This window comes from Culex quinquefasciatus, chromosome 2 (assembly GCF_015732765.1).
Source record: "Culex quinquefasciatus strain JHB chromosome 2, VPISU_Cqui_1.0_pri_paternal, whole genome shotgun sequence".
In the NCBI taxonomy this organism is placed as follows: Eukaryota; Metazoa; Arthropoda; class Insecta; order Diptera; family Culicidae; genus Culex; species Culex quinquefasciatus.
The window spans coordinates 173,821,030-173,845,008 of record NC_051862.1 but is presented as its reverse complement, the minus strand read 5'-3'; the positions used below and the strand labels follow the sequence as shown (position 1 = coordinate 173,845,008).

Below are 23,979 nucleotides of genomic sequence, written 5' to 3'. Positions count from 1 at the left end.
AAAAAAGGTCAAGTGGTTATGTTAGAGACATGACCAGTATGACAAAGATTTTTCATTTATTATTTTGACAATTTGCATCGCTGCGGTGAATAATTACTTTCAGTTACTAGAAAGGGGGAGCGAAATCGAAAAATCAAAATTAAAAATGATCACTTTTCTTCTTCGTCAAGCTAAGTTCGAATTAAATTGATGTAGCGTAACATGATCACTTCGGGGCTGTGATGGTTCTATATTTAACCGTTGACGAACGATACCACATTTAGACTTGAACCAAATTTGGTGAGATATCTATTTTTTCATATCCCTCTAATCGTAACTACGTGTACTTTTTTTTGTTTGTTAGAGATATTATCTTTGTTCTCGTAACCGTATAATAATGTGCACACCTAGGATTTCTTTTTACAAATTTCATCATTCTTCTGAACGTTTCCTTAAAAATATTTCATATTCTGCGAAACTTTGCGATTGCGTCTCTACGTGTTGCTTTCTATCAAATACTGAGTAAAATCAAGCTTTATTACGAAATTTGGTCTGCCATTTTTTTTGTTGCTTTTACTAACAAACAATCGAAAGGAAACGCTTTCCTCCTCACTAAACCGCTAACCTGAAGCTACTCTCCATGCTTGCGCTCTGCTTAAGCTTAAGTTTTAAGTGTTCACAGCATCTTTTCATTCCGCGTCGGAAAGCTGCAGCAGCGAGTCTCCGGATTCGATCCGGAGCCCTGTGCGTTTTCCCCCTCACTATCCTAGGCGCCACATTTTAACATGCGATTAAATGTGTGCAGTTGCTACGCTTTTCCCGTTTGTTCCGTTCCGTTTTATAAAAAAAAACACACACCTTTTTTTCTCTACCTTGGCCACTGTTTTTTGTTTGTTTGTGCAACTTTGCTTAATCCTTAAACCGAGAGTTGTTCTTACACGAATAAATCACACAAGTTTATCTTATATCGTAACGGACCGACTATCCGTGCCTACCAATGCAAGAGTTTGAATTTTTAACTTAGCGAACTAAACTGTACAGAAACTGTGAAGAGTTGATTCGAAAATAGAAAAAAAATGTACAATAATATTCTGAAACAACAGATAACTCCCAACAAGTTGAGCGCGCTGTTCAAACCTTTGGTCACGAGTTCTTCGTATAATCTCTTCTCATACTTACCCCTGATTCGCACTCTCGCTCTTTCTTTCATTTTTTTTTAAGTAGCTGCTAAACTAATGACTTTTTTTCTGCTGAAATCCCCCTCCTCCTCCTACTGGTCGTCCGTGAACGGGTGCTCCGAGGTGTCGCTGATGTTTTTGCGCCGGTTCTCGAGGATCCGCGTCGCCTGCTCGAGCGTCTCGAGATAGAACAGACGCCCCGAGGAGGAGTCCTCGTGCGTCGAGTACTTGGTCTCGTCGAAGCCGAACGTGTACCCGAGGATGATGTTGAAGGCGGACGTGTCGTACCCGTGGCAGCCCGAGTACCGGTACTGGGGCTTCTTGTTGTACTTGCAGCCGCCGGACTGGGCACCTGGGAATGATAAATTCGCGACAAACGTACAAAAGAGTTTTATAATAATTTATTTTTTTATGAAATAAAAAAAAAGTATTTCAGGACAAAAATTAAGGTTTCCATCATAAACGCCCTTTTTTTTGCTAAAAATATTTTTTTTTGCTAAAATCCAAGATAGAAGTTAAAACATTTAGAAATTTTATTAAAAAACTAAATAAAATTTAAATTAAATAAAACAAATAGAAACCCTAAACCGAACCTAAAATATGATTCCAAAAATGCTCCAAAGTTATCAGATTTTCTGTAATTTATGATGGTGACAAAAATGGTTTCATTTAAGAATTAAGAATACTGCTGAGCAATTCCATGTCAAACAGGGAATCTGTTGTGCCCGACCCTCTCCAATTTCAATGAAACTTTGTAGACATGTTATCCTACGCTTATATAAGTCATTTTTGTGTATATGGAGCCAGTTACACTTGATAATGACATTTAGGAAGCGCGCGAGTGTTTTAAATATTTTTGTATTTCGTAATTTAAATATTGCTGTATCTTGAAGCCGTTGCATCGTATCAAAAAGTGGTCAAAGACAAACTTTGATTGACTTTGATTTTTTTAAAGTTCAAAAGTCAACGATTGTTTTTTTCGTTCAAAATTTATTTTCACAAAAATTGCCTAAGATGTTACAAAAAGACTCACGAAATATTCAGTATGGAGCAACTCACCTAAACAAAATACAAAAATCATTTACTGAAACTTTTTTTTTTTGAAAAGTGCTCTAAACATCCAAATTTTCAAAAACCGAACACGAGAGTCGATTCTCAGACAATTTTACATAAAAGTTTCCATATTGACCATTGTCCTAAGTCCAATCCTTGTAAAGTTACAGCGGCTTTAAAAATAGGTTTTTTCATAGATCTAGAGTTTTTTTTCTCAAAAATTATTTTCCCTAAAAGAACACCCAGTTAGCAAAATCTAAACGTAGAAATATGTATCCTCCCTGCAAAGGCTTATGAATTGATCTCAGTTGAAAGGTTCTCCAAATCTCTGAATTGAAAATGTAACATCCTGGAGCAGAACAGTTAAATTCTAATAAAAACACTATTGAATTGAAAAAAAAAATAGGTTTTTTGATGGTTTTGGTCTATATGACAGACTTGATTTTTCAGTCTTGAAAATATTTTTATCGGAAAGCTCTCTTTGTCTTTGACTACATTTCAATTGGATGTATGGGCTTACAGATATAAGCTTATTACATTGCGCATAACTGAAAACATAATATTTTTTCAGTGTAGTATAGTAACCTGGATAGTCTGGATAGATCTATAAGCCCATACATCCAATTGAAATGTGGTCAAAGACAAACTTATGGGAAATTGGACAAGCTTTCCGGTAAAAATATTTTCGAGACTAAAAAATCAAGTTTGTCACAGAAATTGCCAAAAACCATCAAAAAACCAATTTTTCAACATTTTTATTTTTAAAATCGCTGTAACTTCACAAGGATTGGACTTAGGGTAATGGTCAATATGGAGACTTTTATGTAAAATTGTCTGGAGAATCGACTCACGTGTTCGGTTTTTGAAAATTTTGACGTTTAGAGCACTTTTCAAAAAAAAAAAAAAAAAAAAAAAACGGTTTCAGTAAACGATTTTTGTATTTTTTTAGGTGAGTTGCTCCATCCTGCATTTTTCGTGAGTCTTTTTGTAACATCATATGCTATTTTCACAAAAAAATTGAGCGAAAAAAAAATCATGGGCTCACCTTTAAATTTGACTTTTAAACTTCAAAATCAAAAAATCTCCTAAAAGTGGAGTGTTTTTTTCAGTGTATTTTTTTCGGAAAGCCCGTCAAATTTCCTACAAGTTTGTCTTTGACCACTTTTTGATACGGTGCAATGGCTTCAAGATACAGCAATATTTAAATTACGAAATACAAAAATATTTAAAACACTTACGCCCTTCTCAAATGTCATTATCGAGTGTAACTGGCGCCATATACACAAAAATGGCTTACATGAGCGTAGGATAACATGTCTACAAAGTTTCATTGAAATCGGAAAGGTTCGAGAAAAAAGTACCTAAAACATTCCTCTTTTGGGTTGGAATTGCTCTGCAGTTCTTTTTTTAAAGGTGTTGAATTAAAGAGTTAAGGAATTTTGAAATTATGAACTTTAAATTTAAGAATTTAAGCATTTAAGAATTTAAGAATTTTAGAATTTAAGAATTTTAGAATTAATTAAATCCTTAAAAAAAATCTTTTGACTTTTTAAATTCTTGATTTTTTTTAATTTTTAAAATTTTTGGAGTTTGGAGTTTTAAAAACAACTTATTTTTTGAATTTTTGAATCTAAATTTAAAAATTTTTGGATTTAAAAACTATTAAAATCTAAAAAGTTTTGAGTTATTGAATTTGCGAAACATCAAATTTTGGAGCAATCATATTGAATGTTTTGGTCTTTTCATTTTTCCCCAATAATGTTTAAATTAAAAAAAAATCTATCTACTGATTAAATCGCATCTTGATTGAAAGGCTAAAAGCCAGGTTCTGTTACCTCCATCTAGCTCATATTTGAGATTGGATCACAGTACGCCCACCGGAACACGCCCCAATAATTATTTTTGTTACATCATAATGTTTATCTTCGGGAAAAGTTTGAAATGTGATGCATTAGTTTAAAAATTGAATAAATCCAGTATGAAATAAACAATAAATAAGGTTAAAAACATGACTCAAAACTCCAAAGGAATTAAATATGCAGAGGCTGTAAGCAGATGTTACAAAATCCTTAACAATGCATTTAAAAAATAATCTTTTCATGAAATTTAATTCGACGATTCTTATTAAGAAAATACAAACAAACATTCGAAAAAAAGAATCAAATTGGTTTCAGTAACAACTTGTAAGAAATCGAAGTTTTTGCACTCAGTGAAAAAAAAATCCTAATTCCTGTAAGTATTTTTCTTTATAACTTGAAATTAATTCTATTTCTCTATATCAATTTATTTATCAAAATTTACATCCGCGCGTAATCCGCGCTGAACAAAATTAGCCAGCGAATCCGCGCGAAACGCGCGATCCGCGCCGTCCGTAACAACCCTGTTGTTTCAACTTGTTTGTAATATGTTTTCATGATTAATTTTTTTTTGCAAAAATGATGGATTTTGTCGTTTTTTCAGAAATTTCGAATGACAAAAAAAACTCAAAAATACAAATATAGAAAAGATAATTTAATAAGATTTTTTTTTGATTTAATAAAATTAAATATGGAAATTAAGAAATAATGTTACTTTTTATCTATAAATTTAAAAATACAAATATACAATAGATAAAAAAGTCAGAAATTTTGAAATAAAAAAAAATGCTAAAACGCAAAAAAAAGTGTTGAAAATGATAAAAACTCAAAAACCAACAAATCTTCAATTCAAAAAAGTAGAAAAAAATTAAAAAAATTCAAAATAACAAAAAAAAAAATAAAAAATCTAAAAACCCAAAAAATAAAGAAAAAAATAATTAAGTTAACATTTTACAATTTAAGAGTTTAAGAATTCACGAATTATTGACATTAAAAATTTAAGACTTTAGGAACCTTAGATTTTTTTTAGGATTAAGCACTAGCGTGCCCAGGTCCTCAAGGAAGGTGGGGCAAAAATATTAGAGTTTTCAAAAATTTCGTCGTTTATGGACACCCCCTGCCCAATTTTAGAACAAATTTCCGAGGATGGTGGGGCAACTGCCCCATGTTGCCCCACCCTGGGCACGCTAGTGGGATTAAGAATAAAAGAACCTAAAAATTGAAGAATTGATTAAGTGGAGAAAAGAAAAATTTAATAATTTAGGAATTTAAAAATTTAAAATTTAAGAATTTAAGAATTTAAGAATTTAAGAATTTAAGAATTTAGGAATTTAGGAATTTAAGAATTTAAGAATTTAAGAATTTAAGAATTTAAGAATTTAAGAATTTAAGAATTTAAGAATTTAAGAATTTAAGAATTTAAGAATTTAAGAATTTAAGAATTTAAGAATTTAAGAATTTAAGAATTTAAGAATTTAAGAATTTAAGAATTTAAGAATTTAAGAATTTAAGAATTTAAGAATTTAAGAATTTAAGGATTTAAGAATTTAAGAATTTAAGAATTTAAGAATTTAAGAATTTAAGAATTTAAGAATTTAAGAATTTAAGAATTTAAGAATTTAAGAATTTAAGAATTTAAGAATTTAAGAATTTAAGAATTTAAGAATTTAAGAATTTAAGAATTTAAGAATTTAAGAATTTAAGAATTTAAGAATTTAAGAATTTAAGAATTTAAGAATTTAAGAATTTAAGAATTTAAGAATTTAAGAATTTAAGAATTTAAGAATTTAAGAATTTAAGAATTTAAGAATTTAAGAATTTAAGAATTTAAGAATTTAAGAATTTAAGAATTTAAGAATTTAAGAATTTAAGAATTTAAGAATTTAAGAATTTAAGAATTTAAATTTAAGAATTTAAGAATTTAAGAATTTAAGAATTTAAGAATTTAAGAATTTAAGAATTTAAGAATTTAAGAATTTAAGAATTTAAGAAATTAAGAATTTAAGAATTTAAGAATTTAAGAATTTAAGAATTTAAGAATTAAAGATTTTTACGAATTTAAGAATTTAAAAATTTAAGAATTTAAGAATTTAAGAATTTAAGAATTTAAGAATTTAAGAATTTAAGAATTTAAGAATTTAAGAATTTAAGAATTTAAGAATTTAAGAATTTAAGAATTTAAGAATTTAAGAATTTAAGAATTTAAGAATTTAAGAATTTAAGAATTTAAGAATTTAAGAATTTAAGAATTTTTCAAGGTTTCTATTTTGCAAGGCGGTACATTTGTCTCTAAATCGCAAAATGTATGAAAATAAAGTAAAACATTTAAAAAAGAACATTAAATACGAGGACATGTATCTGTTCGTCACGTCGTAAACCATTTGCAAGTAAATAAAAACACTCCATTATTGATAAAAAGTATTTACAGCCAGATAACCACCAGGGCAAATAAACAGTCCCGCCACACACAAACTCACCGATAGGGTGCAAACACTCGGGCGTCAGCATGCAGCGCACCCAGGGCAGCATAATCTTCTCGTTGACCGTCGGCGTCCCAGCGAAGAACACAAAGTCCAGCGAAACCATCGGCAGAAAGAGGAAATTGTCCGCCTCGGTGTCAAAGTAGTCGAACATCTTCGGATGCGTCCGACTGGTGACCGCCTGCTGGGTCGTCCAGCCCATCACGCCACTGGTGCTGTTCTCAGTCTTGGTTCGCATATCGGCCACATCCTTGCCGGTGCCCCGCAGCCGGACGCTGTTCTCGGTGAAGAGGATGGAGCGGGCCCGGGCGAGCGCGTCGTGGATCACGATCGGCCGGAACGCGTGCATGTTTTCGTCGGTCACGTACGACGGCAACGGGGCGAGCCGATCGCCAAAGCTTATCACAGTGCAGCGCGTGCTGTTGCAGAAGGCCTGCAGCGTGTGCAGGTCGACCTCGGACAGCCCGAGGTCGTAGATCAGCAGCTGCTCGTTTGGCAGCTTGGTCGCGATGTTTTGTGCGTACAGAATGGTCGAGGCCACCTCACCGGCCAGGGCGTACGTTACGATCGAGAAGTTGTGCCGCGTGCCGTTGTACAGCGGCTGGGTGAACCCGAGCAGGGCCAGGTACTTCGGGTCCATTTCCGGGTGCTGCTCGCTGCTGTCCCGGACCATGTTTTTCTGAAAAATGCACAAACACGGATTAGTGCTATAGAGTTCAATCAATTCAATCAACAGCGCGTTCCCTTACCTGCAGGTTGCGCAACTGCTCGTGCGTCTGCGACATAATGTTCTTGATCGAGTCATTCTGCTGGCCGGCCGGTCCCAACAGTATCAAGAGCACGCTGGTCGTTATCACGCCGATCAGAATCAGGAGGAAATGTTTCGTCCGCATGGCTGGTTTGCTAAATCTGCTGCTGCTGCTGGTGCTGAGATTAAGTTTCTACTACTCCACTAGATGGTCAATTCCTGGTGGCTTCAATTCGATTGCGTCGTCAACGCGCCCGGGGGTTCTTTCGAGTCCGGAGTCGTAGTACAGAGCTGGAGGAATGTTCGTTCGTCAACAGTGCGTTCGTTGATTCTAAAGCACCTCCCGATCGTTTTCGCGTATGCTACGATCGAAGGTGACTGATATCTGCGAAAAAAGAGGGAGAAAACGGAAATGATAAGCAAGGGGTGTTGACTATCTGAGTTAGGAAGTAAATATTTGCATATCCGTTCAATGTTTCGCTAGAGTGACACGCAACAGCACAATTTCACTCATACCGCATGATTGACATCCAACATAATGACGATGCAGTGTTGTTAGGAGAATACTGAATAAGCAGTTGTTGGTAATTTAATTTCTTCTAGACAACAAAGGGACCATCCATAAACCACGTGGACACTTTTTTGGAAATCTCGAACCCCCCCTCCTCGTGGACAATTGTCCATACAAAAAAAATCTTTTTTGTATGGAGCGTGGACAATCGCAAACCCCCTTAAAGTGTCCACGTGGTTTATGGATGGTCCCAAAGGTAACGAGTCAATTATAATTACTTTGATAATAATTACTCTGGCAAAAATGATCTGTTTCTGATGAGTGGCCAAAGTGCCTCAAAAAGTGACATTTTTGAAAAAAATGTATTTTTACGGGTTAAATCCTATTTAAAATTGAAGGGCGGAGCGCCAGCTCCTGTTACGTCCATTCAAGCTCATATTTGGGATTTAGGCTCGAATGCCCGCCAAAAAGTAATTTTTGTTACATCCTAGTAAATCTGTCGAGAAAATGCACTATTTTTATAAATAATCATCAAAACAATTAAAAAGTCAGCTAATGTTGCATTAAACGTGATTTGTGCAGCTACCAGGAGTGAAATAATCCATTTAATCAAAATTTCATAACTTTTGATTGTTTCTATATATATACGGCGTATACGCAGGATAAGGGTGGCCCATTCTGCCCCAAAGTGGATTTTTATTTAACACTTCCACCACCAAGCCTCTAAATGATTAGATGGTTCCGTTGTTGTTTGATAACCTTCGTAATAGCTCCTGAGCAATTTTCTACCAAAACCGGAAATGGATTTTATTTGTATTTTTTGATTTGGCTCAAACTTTGTGGGGGCCTTCCCTATGACCAAATAAACTCAAAAAATCAAACCATCCACATTAACGACCCCCGGGTCTTTTGTGGTCTCTGTTGCAAGTTTCTGCTCGAACCTAGGAGTCCGAAGGCTTGAATGGGGAGAACACCCAAACCTCTTTTTACTCCAAGGAACCTTTCACCCCAGTGTTTGAACTGACGACCTTTGGATTACGAGTCCAACCGCCGCCAGCGATTCCACCGGAGTAGGCTTGGTTTGGTGTGTTGATTGTACTTATGGCATGGAGACAACTCCTACACCTGGAATGACTTAACGGCCTAACAACCAAGGCCGGGACCGACATTTTACTTCCTCATCCGATGGAAGGTTGCAGCAGATGGGAATCGAACCCAGAATCATCCGCTTACAAAGCGGACAGCGTAACCATTCGGCCACGCACTGCCCCACCAAATAAACTATTTTGTGTGATTGGTTCATCCATACAAGTCTCAATACAATTTTGGCTGCTGTCCATATAAAAATGGTATGTAAATATTCAAACAGCTGTAACTTTTGAGTGAATTTTCTGATCAATTTGGTGTCTTCGGCAAAGTTGTAGGTATTGTTGAGGACTTTTGAGAAAAAAAATTGGTACACGGAAAAAAAAATTGCAGATTTTTTTATCAACTTTTCTTTCACTAAAACTCAATTTCCCAAATACGTATTTTTTGATTTTCGAGATTTTTTGATATGTTTTAGGGGACAAAATCCGCAACTTTCGAGCCATAGAGAAACATGGTCAAAAATCTGCCGCCGGGTTATGATTTTTTTTAAATAGTGATTTTTGAAAAAAAAAAAACGAAGTTTCATGCAAAAACAAGTTTGACATAATTTTTAATGCAAAATTGAATTTGCAATCGAAAAGTACTTTACAGATTTTTTGATAAAGGGCTCCGTTTTCAAGATATAGCCACCGAAAGTTTGATTTTAGCGAAATATTTGCAGTTTTTCAATTTTTTAAAATAGTGTCAGCTCCCTCCGTGTACGCACGAGAGCATGCAGCTAGTGCTCAGTGCTCCATCGTTTTTTCGATTTTTTTCGCCGTAATTGATTGTGGTTACCCGCGAGTTTGCTTCTCCAGCATGCCAAAGGCCGGCCGTGGCCGTGGCAGTTCGAGTGTGGCCTCGAAAAACCCACGAAGTTCGTCTACCGGCCGTGTGCAAAAAGGTAAACAAACCAACGCCGTGTCGACCGCCATCGCGCAGGGGAGCGTGAACGCAGAAGGCATCGACAAAAAGTTACTACATCACGGATATGTCCCAAGATCACCAGTGCGAACCCGTTCCGGTACTTCCGGTGCCACGACCAGTGGCACATCAACATCCGCCAACATCCCCATCAGGAACGAGTTCCAGATGCTGAGCGACGACGAAGAAAATAACAACAACACCGACGGTAGCACCACTACCGACGACGACGACGACGATGGTCGTGCACGGAAAAAAGTGCCGACGCCAAAAAAGAATAATTCTCCAACGGAACGAAGACCACCTCCAATTTTTGTTTTGGACACGTTGGCGGACGATGTTGACGATTTGCTGGAAGTCCTCGGATATTGTCTGAAAATCGGTAAGTCGGCAGTGCAAGTGATCACACTGACCAAAAAGAATTTCGACCTGGTGTTTGAAGAATTGAAGCGTAGCAACTTCAACTTCTACACATTCAACCCCGAGAAGCCCCCTGTTAGGGTCGTCTTGCAGGGTTATCAAGACCGTCCGATCTCCGACCTGAAGGGTCACCTTTCGGACGCCGGAATAAAACCGCGGGAGATTAAAGTGCTCTCGCGCAAGACAACGGTAACAGGTACACACACACTGTACTTGTTGTACTTCGATCGCGGCACCGTCAAGATCCAAGACCTGCGGCGGACTAAAACGTTGGACGGTTTTTGGGTAAACTGGCGGTTTTACACCAAGAACCCGACGGACGTAGCGCAATGCCACCGTTGCCAGAAATTCGGCCACGGCTCGCGGAACTGCAACCTCCGGCCCCGCTGCGTGAAGTGCGGTGAGTCACACTTCTCGGAGGCGTGCGCACTGCCACGAAAGGCAGACTTGGGGGACAAGGCAGAACAAACCAAGCCGCGCGTAAAGTGCGCGAACTGTGACGGCAACCATACCGGCAATTACCGCGGATGCGTCGCGCGCAAGGCCTACCTCGAGGAGCAGGAAAAGAGGAAGAAGAAAGCGTCCCACCCTCCTCAGCAAAGTACGAGCGCAGCCGTTCCTGCAGCTGGACAGCGTACGGTTCCAGCGGAAAACTCAGCGTTCCCTCCTGGTTGGGGGCGTTCGTTCGCCAGCGTGGTCGCTGCCGGTAGCGGCAGTACGGCCCAGCAAGAAGTCACCGGGGAAGATCTCTTCACCCTGCCGGAGTTCTTTGCTCTCGCGGGGAAGATGATGACGCGGTTTCGGAGCTGCCGGAACAAGGCAGAACAATTCCTGGCCCTTGGGGAACTGATGATCAAACACATCTACAAAGGATAAATTACCTGTGATCTAGATATAAGCTTTCTCTTCCTCTATCCCCTTTCCTTTGCAATTTCTGTAAGTTTTTTTTATAGTTTTTTCTTAATCTTGCTAGTGCCTTAGTTAAAGAAATAATTGTTCTTAAATGGATTATGATGCAACACACAGATGTAAGGAACTCCAAAACTCTGTTATGCACTTCAAAATAACTCATTGTATCTTGATTATTCACCAATAAAACCGAATTGAAAATTGAAAAATTAAAATAGTGTCCATCAGTGGCCATTTCTAAAAATATTTTTTTTGAGAAGTTCAGAAAATTTGCTATAAAATTGTCTAAGAGACATTGAAGATTAGACCTCGGGTTGCTGAGATAGAGCCGCTTTAAGAAAAAGAAACACGAAAATTGAAGTTTTCTTAATCTCACCAAAACAACCCACCATTTTCTAATGACCATATCTCAGTAAATAATGGTCCGATTTTCAATGTTAAAACATGAAATATTCGTGAAATTTTCCGATCTTTTCGAAAAAAATATTTTGAAATTTTTTAAATCAAGACTAGCATTTTTTATAGGCGTAATATTCAATGCTTGGCCCTTTTAAAATGTTAGTCTTGATTTAAAAATTTTCAACATATTTTTTTCGAAAAGACCGCAAAATTTCACGAATGTTTCATGTATTAACATTGATAATCGGACCATTAGTTGCTGAGATATCGAGCCAGTTACACTCGATAATGACATTTGAGAAGGGCATAAGTGTTTAAATATTTTTGTATTTCGTAATTTAAATATTGCTATATCTCGAAGCCGTTGCATCGTATCAAAAAGTGGTCAAAGACAAACTTGTAGGAAATTTGACGGGCTTTCCGAAAAAAAAATACACTGAAAGAAAAAAACACTCCACTTTTATGAGATTTTTTGATAAGCTAATTTACTATCCAGGTTACTATACTACACTGAAAAAATATTATGTTTTCAGTTATGAGCAATGTTATTAGCTTACATCTGTAAGCCCATACATCCAATTGAAATGTGGTCAAAGACAAACTGATGGGAAATTGGACGAGCTTTCCGGTAAAAATATTTTCGAGACTGAAAAATCAAGTCTGTCATATAGAAATTGCAAAAAACTATCAAGAAACCTATTTTTTCAACATTTTTATTTTTAAAACCGCTTCACAAGGAATGGACTAAGGAAATGGTCAATATGGAGGCTTTTATGTAAAATTGTCTGGAGAATCGATTACCGTACTCGGATTTTGAAAATTTTGACGTTTAGAGCACTTAAAAAAAAAACAGTTTCAGTAAATGATTTTTGTATTTTTTTAGGTGAGTTGCTCCATCCTGCATTTTGCGTGAGTCTTTTTGTAACATCTTAGGCTATTTTCACAAAAATTTTGAACGAAAAAAAATATCGTAGGCTAACCTTCAAATTTGATTTTTAAACTTTAAAATCAAAAAATCTCAGTGGAGTGTTTTTTTCTTTCAGTTACTTACGCCCTTCTCAAATGTCATTATCGAGTGTAAATGCCTAGGATAACATGTCTACAAAGTTTCATTGAAATCGGAGAGGGTCGAGAAAAAAGTACCTAAAACATTACTGTTTTGGACTGCAATAAGCTTTATTTCCATATTGGTTTTATCTAATTGGTATCTTGTATGCAAAGTTAAAAGCATAAGAACACGGATTTTTTTCCCGATTTTTGAATTAATTTTGTTCAATGGCAAATGATTTCCAACAATTCGATATTAGGTTTTACGCCGACTCGATTTGGAGGTTAGAAAGGAGTGCACTGTTTACATGGACTTAGCACAGTTCGATGCGGTCGTCGATTTTGTTCGGGGAAATTTGTCGACAATCGACGAAGACCATGTAAACAGTGCACATGAGCTGTCAAATGACGTCACGGTGTAAAACCTAATTGTCTGATCTCATAAAAAAATATGTTGAAAAATTTTGGCATCAAAACAAACATTTCAAAAGGCCGTTATATCAAACCCATAGAATGGCTGGGAAGGTCTTTCGATTACCTATCCCATAATAGGTCGTATGACGTATCCGGATATAGGTTTCATTGATCCGACTTAGAAAATATAACATAAGTGGTCTTAACTCGAGACAAGGTTGCCACATTTTCAAAGTTTTAGAGACTTTTGGAAGGTATTTTGAATACCTATTAGGATGTAACAAAAATGACTTTTTGGCGGGCATTCAAGGGTTTGTTCCGGTGGGCATACTAAGCCCAAATCCAAAATATGAGCTTGATTGGACGTAACAGGAGCTGGCGCTCCGCCTTTCGATTTTAAATGGGATTTAACCCGTAAAAAAGATTTTTTCAAAAATGTCACTTTTTGAGGCATTTTGGTCACTGAAGCGTTTATTTTCAAATTTGGAGCACCCTGGAGCTCGCTACAGGCCTTCAAAGTTTGACATTTTTTCGAAAAATCGGTCCCCATTTAAAATTGAAGGGCGGAGCGCCAGCTTCTGTTAAGTCCAATCAAGCTCATATTTTTTATTTGGGCTTAGTATGCCCACCGGAACAAACCCTTGAATGCCCGCCAAAAAGTAATTTTTGTTACACTCTAATACCTATTGATCCGGACTTAATTTGCATACAGATCGGTCTTCCAAAAAGTACGTAAATATCGCTTAAGTGGCCTTAAGTTATGAGAGGGTTGCCAGATTGGTTACCTAACTATCTATTGTTTAGAGAAAAAATCAAAAAGTTTCGGATGTCGCGATGGCTGTTACGACGCCTTGCAGACTAACCCGAGACATGAAGGCCTTACCTCAGTGAGGAAGGCAAAAGGGTTAAACATCTTTAATTGCTAGTGATAAATCATTAATAAATTTGAAACAAGAATGGGGTTATAATATATCGTTCATTAGCCTTGCACCATGTGCAGTGTATACTTCGCAGTGCCATTGCACGAGTACAAATCCGAATGAAATTCCCATTTCAGTCGTTGGACCGGTGCAAGTGAATACTTTGTTTGCGCCATGATAAAGGGTTTATTTACGTTTTGCTTCGCTCGGGAAGCCGCAAGTTTACTAGTCGAGTTGAACGAGGGCCGACACAACAGCGTGTTGTATTTCTTTTCCCACGAGCTCTGTTGGGTGACATCGTTTTGTTTTGCATTGATAGTGGGTACAATATTTGTGACTCATAAAACGTTTATTGTTATTAGTGAGAGTTTGATTTGTTTTCCGAAAAAAAAATCTCTACATTCCGCTAAGGATGATCTCATCTTTTAATGAACCGTTTCTAAAAATAAAAATCACTCCAGTTTTATTCGTGCAAGAGAGTATTTGAAATATAAACAACAACGAAAATAAAGAAGAACTAATTAGCACTTCCCGCCAAGTCTGCTTGATTTCAGCAGATATAAAAACGAGGGTAGGTTTATAGTGTATACACAGCAAAATTGCAGCAGTTGCTAAATGTGCACTTTCCTTGCCTGTTTTTTTTTTGCTGCCACCGCTACATTCAACGTTTCCGGTGCTAGATTTATCCCGGCTACCGACACCTACTAATTAAGTTGAAAGTTTGTATAGTGAGAGTTGAGCCTCGTGCAGGCGGCGCACACTTGTTGAAAATTCTCTTTGCCATTAGCCTTTCTTTCTGTATACTTTGCATATATTGCCATATCGTACAGACTTTGGGTCTAGCCTTCGGCAGAATGACCAGCAACATAAATGAAATTTCCACAGGCTAAACTAAAGTACCGTAATCGAGGGTGACATTGATATTTGTTTTGTGCGCAAATTTTATTCCCAAAAACTTAAATTTCAAAGTCACCCCAGCTACCGACACCCCAAGCAGACCGGCCCTAAACGACCAATTTCGGGGACCGCGGTGAGACGGAGTGGCGTCGCGACGCCATGGTCGTCGCCGTCGTCGCGCAGAGAAAAGTTAATTACAATCCGCAGTGCAGTAGCAGGCAGCACCGGCCGCAGAATAATGTGATTTCGTTTCTGCACGAAATTCGACGACGACCTGACGACTGGCCGGGTTGGTTGGTTGGCAGCAGGGCTTTCCTATGGGCTCACGGAGACGGAGTCGCCGCGGTCAACGGAATCACGCAAATCGGCCTCCGACACGGGGATTGACTGGTGGTTTGGTTTGTTCAGGGCTTGTGGTTAGCCGGGGGGTGGATTTTCGTGTGACTAAGATTTGGCAGGTGGTTTTCTGGGCGGGTTTCTGACCGCATTTTGTACTAGTCACTTTTGCTTAAGTTGAGGTTTTGAATAAACATTTTTATTTAAGATAATTCGATATGTAGAGATTTATTTTCTAGAACATCAAGGTACGTAATTGGTATCTGATTGCAAAAAGTAATTCATCTGAACTTTACGTTAAAAATATAAAAGAGAATACATTTTCTGTAAAGTTTTACTAAAAAAAGTTTGATAATGTTTTATTCTTCTATATATTCACGTCAGTAAGAGAATAATTACATGACCTTTCATCAGAAATATAATCATGCGACATATCAAACTTCCCCAAAATTCTTCAACATAATTTTACCGATTCAGATAAACCGCTTTATCTAACCGGTCACCAAACATTTCTGGCATAAAATGCAAAGAATTAAACAATTTAAAGAATTTAAAAATTTTAAGAATTTAAAGAATTCAAAAGATTGGAAGAATTTAAAGAATTTAAAAGAATTGAAAGAATTTAAAGGATTTAAAGAATTTAAAGAATATAAAGGATTTAAAAAATTCAAAGAATTTAAAGAATTTCAAAAAATGAAAGAATTAAAATAATTTAAAGAATTAAAAGAATTTAAAGAATTTAAAGAAATTAAAGAATTTATAGAATTTAAAGAATTTAAAGAATTTAAAGAATTTAATGAATTTAAAGAATTTAAAGAATTTAAAGAATTTAAGGAATTTAAAGAATTTAAAGAATTTAAAGAATTTAAAGAATTTAATGAATTTAAAGAATTTAAAGAATTTAAAAAATATAAAGAATTTGAAGAATTTAAAGAATTTAATTAATTTAAAGAATTTAAAGAATTTAAAGAATTTAAAGAATTTAAAGAATTTAAAGAATTTAAAGAATTTAAAGAATTTAAAGAATTTAAAGAATTTAAAGAATTTAAAGAATTTAAAGAATTTAAAGAATTTAAAGAATTTAAAGAATTCAAAGAATTTAAAAATTTTAAAGAATTTTTAAAATTCAAAGAATTGAAAGAATTTAAAGAATTAAAGGAATTTAAAGAATTTCAAGAAATTAAAGAATTAAAAGCATTTAAATTAAAATGCTTAAAATTCTTTAAAATCTTTGAATTCTTTAAATCCTTTAAATTCTTAAAATTCTTTAAATTCTTTAAGTTCTTTCAATTCTTTAAACTCTTTAAATTCTTTAAATTCTTTAAATTCTTTCAATTCTTTGAATTCTTTAAATTCTTTAAATTCATTAAATTCTTTAAATTTTTTAAATTCTTCAAATTCTTTAAATTCTTTAAATTCTTTAAATACTTTAAATTCTTTAAATTCTTTAAATTCTTTAAATTCTTTAAATTCTTTAAATTCTTTAAATTCTTTAAATTCTTTAAATTCTTTAATTTCTTTAAATTCTTTAAATTCTTTAAATTCTTTAAATTCTTTAAATTCTTTAAATTCTTTAAATTCTTTAAATTCTTTAAATTCTTTAAATTCTTTAAATTCTTTAAATTCTTTAAATTCTTTAAATTCTTTAAATTCATTAAATTCTTTAAATTCTTTAAATTCTTTAAATTCTTTAATTTCTTTAAATTCTTTCAATTCTTTAAATTCTATGGATTCTTTTAATTCTTTAAATTCTTTAAATTCATGAAATTCTTTCAATTCTATAAATTCTTTCAATTCTTTAAATGCTTTAAATTCTATAAATTATTTACAGTTTTTAAATTCTTTAAATTCTTTAAATGCTTTAAATGCATTAAATTCTATGAATTCCTTAAATTCTATAAATTCTTTTAATTCTTTGGAATAAAGTTGTTGTTTATTTTATTAACGTGACTTTAACCTAGAGAGGTCATTCGTCACTTCTTTAGAATAAAGAATAAAGGGACTTTAAAGAATTTTAAAAATTTAAAAAAAATGTAAAGAATTTTAAAAAATGTAAAGAATTTAAAGCATTTAAAGAATTGAAAGAATTTCAAGAATTTAAAGAATTTAAAAATTTAAAGAATTTAAAGAATTCAAAGAATTTAAAGAATTTAAAGAATTTAAAGAATTGAAAGAATTTAAAGAATTTAAAGAATTTAAAGAATTTAAAGAATTTAAAGAATTTAAAGAATTTAAAGAATTTAAAGAATTTAAAGAATTTAAAGAATTTAAAGAATTTAAAGAATTCAAAGAATTTAAAGAATTTATAGAATTTATAGAATTTAAAAAATTGAAAGAATTTAAAGAATCTAAGAATTTAAAGAATTGAAAGAGTTACACTTTTCATAAAGATTTACAACAAAATTTGTCAATTTTTCATAATCAAATTATTTTAGGATTGGGTCCGTAAGTTCAACTATTTTAGCATAAGAAGACTGCAACTTCTTTGGTTCACTGGCCGGAATTTTTGTAGGGAATTTTACGCATAATACGGATTTGTACGGAATTTTAACAACTTTTTAATAATTGAATTACTTTTTGTTTTGGTCGAAGCTTTTGTTAACTAATTTTTTTATTTTTCTGTCAGTTTGATTTGAAAGGGAAAGTTTTCCGGGGTTTCCTCAATTCAAACTTGATTATCAATAATTCTAGAGTTTTTGAACTATTGTCTTTCATGTGTTGATAGGACCTTAAAAAACTCTAGAATTGTTCTTTTAGAAATTCCTTACTAAATATATTTATCCATTTCCAAAGGCTTTCTTAAACTTGTGAAAACATTCGAACATTTGAATTAACAAATCTAGAGTTTTTATAAAGTTCCTATAAACTGTTGTGTTTCACATGTTATAGGACCTTTTCAATAAAAAAAACTCTGGAAAAGTGTTCGTGAAAACAGTAAGAAGGATATTATTCGTAAAAGCAAACTTGACATTTCGTAAACTATTAAACGTTTAACAAAAAAAAATTGAAGAACATAATGATTTGAGTCAAATCACGGTTTATTTCATGAATACTTTTAAACGAGCAAGTCATAAGCACTCTGATAGCATTTTGTGAAATTTGTTAGCTGTAAAAACGACACAGTTTTATATTTTTAATTCTCAAATTTATTAAATTTAATTTATCTAAATAATTCATTGACAGTTTTTGTTACACCATGGTGTCATATCGGCAAAGTGTACGGATTTTTGCTCAGCAAGAGTTGGTAGCCTAAACCATCAAGAATAAAAAAAAGTTAAGTACTTTTCGTTTTTTGTTTAGGTTTACAATAAATAATAATAAAAAAACACGCACGCACTATGGCTCAGAGAATGTATTTTTTAGTCCCCCAAAATATATTAAAAATAATCAAAAAATACTTAGTTTGGGAATTCAACTTTTGATGATAAAAAGTTAAATAAAAAAATCAAACTTTTTTCGTGTACCTATTTTTTTCCGAAAAAATCTAATTATAACCTACAATTTTGCCGAAGACATCAAATCGATCAGAAAATCCCTACTCATGATAATGAATTTCATGCATTTACATACCTATTTTGTATGCTCAGTTCTCAAAATTGTGTGGGACACATTCTCAGGGGTCGTATACCATCGCGATAATTTTAAAATTAGATTTAATGGCGAAATAGATGTTGTGATTGCATTCTGTATAGTTTAAGGCAACTTAAAACCAACATTTACAAACTTTCCACCATCAGAAACCAGAAATGTCTAATATCAATTGTTAACTTTTCAGAAACCAAAAACATGAAAAGTCTACTTTATGTTGAAAAACAGAGCCTTTAAAAAAATATATATAAAAAAAATGAAATTCTCCACCGTTGTACCGTCACGCTACATATTAGCTCATAGAATAGAAACCAAATCTTCAAATCCTAAACCCAAAGTTGAATCTTATGGCAAATTTAACATACTTTCAGAATCTGTAAAAAAATTGAGGTGAGATTTAAGAGTCCAATTGTCAAATTGATGTAACGTCACAACGAATGTGTCAGGAGGCTTTTTTAAAAAAAACATGGACAAACTTTCATCCAAATAAAAAAAAATGCGAAGAAAGTCAATTTGCGAAATCGTAGAGAATCCCACTCAGAAGAGAAACCCCGTTCGGTGATGTTTCGGGTACTTCTACAACAGTTGGTTAAACAAGCTGCGAATCAAAACAATACCTTCTACAATCACAAATTACTTAGTTATCACTTTAGAACGTCATGAAATGAAATAAGCTTAGACAACAAAACGTATTGCTTGGCAAATAGGACACACACACTTTGCATATTTTAAAGCTTCCTAATAATATTTTTTTTCTCATATAAAAAATGATAAAAAAAAAACATAAAGAAAAAGAGTTATTTTATAAAAATATTCAACCATCTTTCAGACTAAACTCATTATACCCCTCATGCAAGTTTATTTTCAAGCTGTCGAAACATCGTTTTCCTGGAGCTTCCAGCACGAAAAAAAAAACAAAATCTATTTCGTAACGTTAACCCATTCCACCCGGCCCTCTTCACCCTCGATTAACTCTGTGGGGTGGAAAATGACAACCATCACTAGCAGCAAGTAAGTGGAGACACACACACTTGTCGCCCCAGTACCATGTACTTAAAAGTAATAATAATTCTAATTCCACCTCCCAGTCGCGGGGGCGAGAAGGCAGAAAAAACTTCATGCACGGCGGCGATAAAACTCGACCTGCAGGGCAGCTGCCGGTGGCCTCTGCTCTGATGATGATGGCCGTGGTACGCATGATTTACAGAGACACACACGGGGCGGGCAACAGCCAGAAGAGGAGCTGGGTGGGTGCGGGCTCACATATCTATAACTCTCTTTCTCTGTTTGAGGAGGGAGGGGGGCTCGTTAGAACCACCGACTGTTTCGTAACTATTCTGTGTGTGATTGGTTTCATTGACTCACGAAAATTCTTGGATTTGGGTGTGAATCAAGTTTGATTAATTTGTTATCAATGTCTTTTTCGATAACAACAGGCAAAACCTTGCACTTGTAATTACACCTTGAAGAAAAAAGGCCTTGGCTTTGGGCGTGTAATCCGCCGCTTGTTGCCACCCTTCACCAACCTGCTGTTTCCGAAATTGGTCCGCCCGAAGCTGGTGGCACATCCTGACTCCACAAGCGTCGGATGTTCCTCAGTTTTCGAAGAAGCTGCTTCGCCTATGGGTAATCCTTCTAAAGATCTGCTGCACTACACTGGGGACGACGATGCATCACGTTATCTCGAATATCCTCCCCTCCTTCAGCAGAAGGCCCCCCGAGAACCCGCGGCAATCGTAATAATAATAGCACTCAGCTCTCCCCCAGATCTCCGCGCGAATCTTTTCGAGGGGGGGGGTTTCACTTTCGCCAGGAAGAAAAAAAATTGCCCCTCTTCCTTCCACAAGCAGCACTCCAATTTCCACAACTTCACGCCATTCACTCGATTTTCAGAAACCCGGAAATCACACGCGCGCGGATCCAGACGGACGATTCGGATTGGGATTTTGCGCTAATAACTGGACTATTTTCTAGGATTATTTTCACGCGATTAAAACACTCTCGCGATTCGCGGACGACGGGTTTGGCCCAAGTGACAGCTGCATCCTGCATCTCGCGCACGCGAACGAAAAAGAAAACAAAAAGTTGACGAAGCGATACAGGGTGGTGATCAAGGGATTTTGACGAAGGTCGGATCGCAGTGCTGCCATCTGGGGGAAATGCCGTGGTTGTGTGGTTTGAAAAGGCGGTTGGAAGGTGAGCGTGGAGAAGCGTGGTGTTTTATCACGGACGAACGGATGTGCCACGAGCAAACAACTTTTGACCGCAGGTGTCTTCTTCTTGTTTGGCATTTTTGCTTCTGAGTAATTCTCTACTAAATCGGTCTTTTTTCTTCAATTTTAATTTTTGTATTTTTTAATCCGACTGAAACTTTTTTTGTGCCTTCGGTATGCCCAAAGAAGCTATTTTGCATCATTAGTTTGTCCATATAATTTTCCATACAAATTTGGCAACTGTCCTTACAAAAATGATGTATGAAAATTCAAAAATCTGTATCTTTTGAAGGATTTTTTTGATCGATTTGGTGTCTTCGGCAAAGTTGTAGGTATGGATACGGACTACACTGAAAAAAAAATGATGCACAGTAAAAAAAATTATGATTTTTTGTTAAACTTTTTATCATTAAAACTTGATTTGCAAAAAAACACTATTTTTAATTTTTTTTTTATTTTTTGATATGTTTTAGAGGACACAAAATGCCAACTTTTCAGAAATTTCCAGGTTGTGAAAAAAATCATTGAGTGAGTTATGAATTTTTGAATCAATACTGATTTTTTCAAAAAATCGAAATATTGGTCGCAAAAATTTTTCAACTTCATTTTTTCATGTAAAATCAAAATCAGAAAGTACTTTAGCGAAATTTTGATGAAGTGCACCTTTTTCAAGTTAAATCCATTTTCAGGTGACTTTTTTGAAAGAAGTCGCAGTTTTTCATTTTTTAAAATTAGTGCAAATTTTTGCACACTTTTTGAAAAGCTGAGAAAATTCTCTATATTTTACTTCTTCGGACTTTGTTGATACGACCTTTGATTGCTGAGATATTGCAATGCAAAGGTTTAAAAACAGGAAAATTGATGTCTAACCCAAACAACCCCACCATTTTCAATTTCGATATCTCAGCAACTAATGGTCCGATTTTCAATGTTAAAATATGAAACATTTGTGAAATTTTCCGATCTTTTCGAAAAGAATATTTTCAAAATATTCAAATCAAGACTAACATTTTAAAAGGGCGTATTATTGAATGTTTGGCTTAACAATCAAACATATGACTACTTTTTTTTCGTGATCCGATTATCCGAATTTTTTATCATCCGAAGTTTTGATTATTCGAACTGAAATTTTGCCAAGGCCTTCGGATAATCGAGTCTGGACTGTGCATCTAAATTAAATCTAAATGCCAAGTTAACGAAGATGAAGATGGTATTATTTGTCATTTTAAACTGTGGCAAACCATTTTTTGGAGTGAAAAGTCAAACTAAGAAATGGGTAGCGTGTATCTATTTTTTTTTCTGAGAAGTTCTTAGCAATATTTAGGACTTTGCTGGAGACACCAAATCGATAAGAAAATCCGTTCTCAAGATACAGATTTTTGAAAATATTAATAGTATTTTTTATGGACAGCAGCTGAAAATGTATAAAAATGTATATGAAAGTATTTCACCCAAATCAATAAATACAAAAATTGAATTTCCAAAAAAAAACTCATTCTTTGGAGAATTGCTCCAGCGTCACAATTTTTTTCTAGTGAAAAATCATCCGTCTTATTATGCTGAGAAAGGCCAAAAATGAAATAAAATCGAAAAAGTGGAATCATTTCAATTCAGAAATACTTGTTTTCATAATTTAGCAGTGCGAGAATTTTCAATTTTCTAATTTTCAATTGACTAATCTATTCGGCAAATTTGAAATAGAATAGAAAATGTTTCTTGTTAGTTTTTAAAGCTGTATGCATCGTAAACAAGATCGTAAAACTAACAAATCACGACTTTTTTGAAAGGTCCTATAAACTATTGTATTTCATATGTTAATAGGACTTGCTCAAAAAAAAAAAAAAAAAAACTCTACAAATTATGTTTAAAAATTAGAGTTCAATTTAAGTACATATTAGATGTTGGCTAATTATTTGTACAGTGACTCATATTATTTGTTTTTGATATTTATCTCTATTCAAATTTTTTTTTATCAGAATTATTATTTTTATACATTTTATTCTAACGACTCTGCCTTACTGTGGGACACTTTAGGTCAAACCCATGCAAATGATGAACCTAGGCCAGCGTAGTTCCTACCCATCTCTTCAAAAGTAATCATCGAATCTTTTCTCACGACACACAGCAGAACTGCTCTGGTCAGCAAGATCGCTGCAGAACGGAACGAAATGCCACTCAAGTGCATGGTGCAATCCTGACGGTTGCAGGATGAATTTATCACTTCATTTTCAATTACACCTCCATCAACAACAGCGCTCGTCCTAGAACGCGCAGCGCGGCTCAAGCGCGTGAGCGTGGATCTTGATTTGTGTCCGGACCGAGGGACCCGGTTGATGAATTATGACTCAATTGTCGCAGCCCGCGCAGAGTGGCCCTAAGAAGTTCAACCATCGCTGGCTATCTGATTCGCCTGCGAATGACTTAATCAGCCCTGGTGAGAGCGAATTACTTCGATTTGAATTGTTGTGGTAAGTAATTACGCACCAGCTAAACCACTTCCTTTTTCGAAGAACTTAACCTATTTTTAAACCGCCAACACGGGACACGCGACACTATAGAATCTGAAATATTTATAAGTAAAGTGGTTTGTTTTGTACGTAATACTATCGATAAAACCATTTATCATGATCCGTATACTACAGTTTACTTTACTTCACAGTTAATAAATTTAGTACACAGTTCCGAGGTAGGGCGGGTCTCATTCTGCTTGATGGTACCATTAAGTCCAGTGTTCACATTGATAATTTAATGCGTTAATAAAACCACGATGAATACTTAGTAACTCAAATGACGCAATTCTCGGACATTTTATTATGCACTTTACTCGATTTAATGACACAGGTAAATGAGGATAAGACATTTTATTTAAGTTTCAATATTTTAGAAAATAAATTAAAATTTCCCATTGTTTTTTTTTAGTTTGAAAGTCTACTTTCCCACCAAAACCAATCCAGGAGATTCATTTTAGCAAAAAGGTCA

General features: G+C 34.7%; 1 protein-coding gene across 1 annotated transcript; it reads right to left on the bottom strand.

The window, feature by feature from the left end:
* Window positions 1-258: 258 nt before the first annotated feature.
* LOC6033098 lies at window positions 259-20,834 on the bottom strand. Its single transcript, XM_038255313.1, has 4 exons — window positions 20,314-20,834; window positions 7,296-7,679; window positions 6,544-7,225; window positions 259-1,509 (listed from the first exon to the last, which is right to left on the bottom strand). Exons 2-4 carry the CDS (start codon window positions 7,437-7,439, stop codon window positions 1,250-1,252), a joined length of 1,086 nt encoding a protein of 361 aa, XP_038111241.1. The 5' UTR covers window positions 7,440-7,679; window positions 20,314-20,834; the 3' UTR covers window positions 259-1,249.
* Window positions 20,835-23,979: the final 3,145 nt, after the last annotated feature.

Excerpts from the sequence above, each read along its gene's own strand:
- LOC6033098 (XM_038255313.1), bottom strand. The coding sequence starts at position 7,439 with ATGCGGACGAAACATTTCCTCCTGATTCTGATCGGCGTGATAACGACC. Across the intron at positions 7,226-7,295 it reads AGCAGTTGCGCAACCTGCAG|AAAAACATGGTCCGGGACAG; the intron begins GTAAGGGAACGC and ends TGCATTTTTCAG. Across the intron at positions 1,510-6,543 it reads CGAGTGTTTGCACCCTATCG|GTGCCCAGTCCGGCGGCTGC; the intron begins GTGAGTTTGTGT and ends TATCATTCCCAG.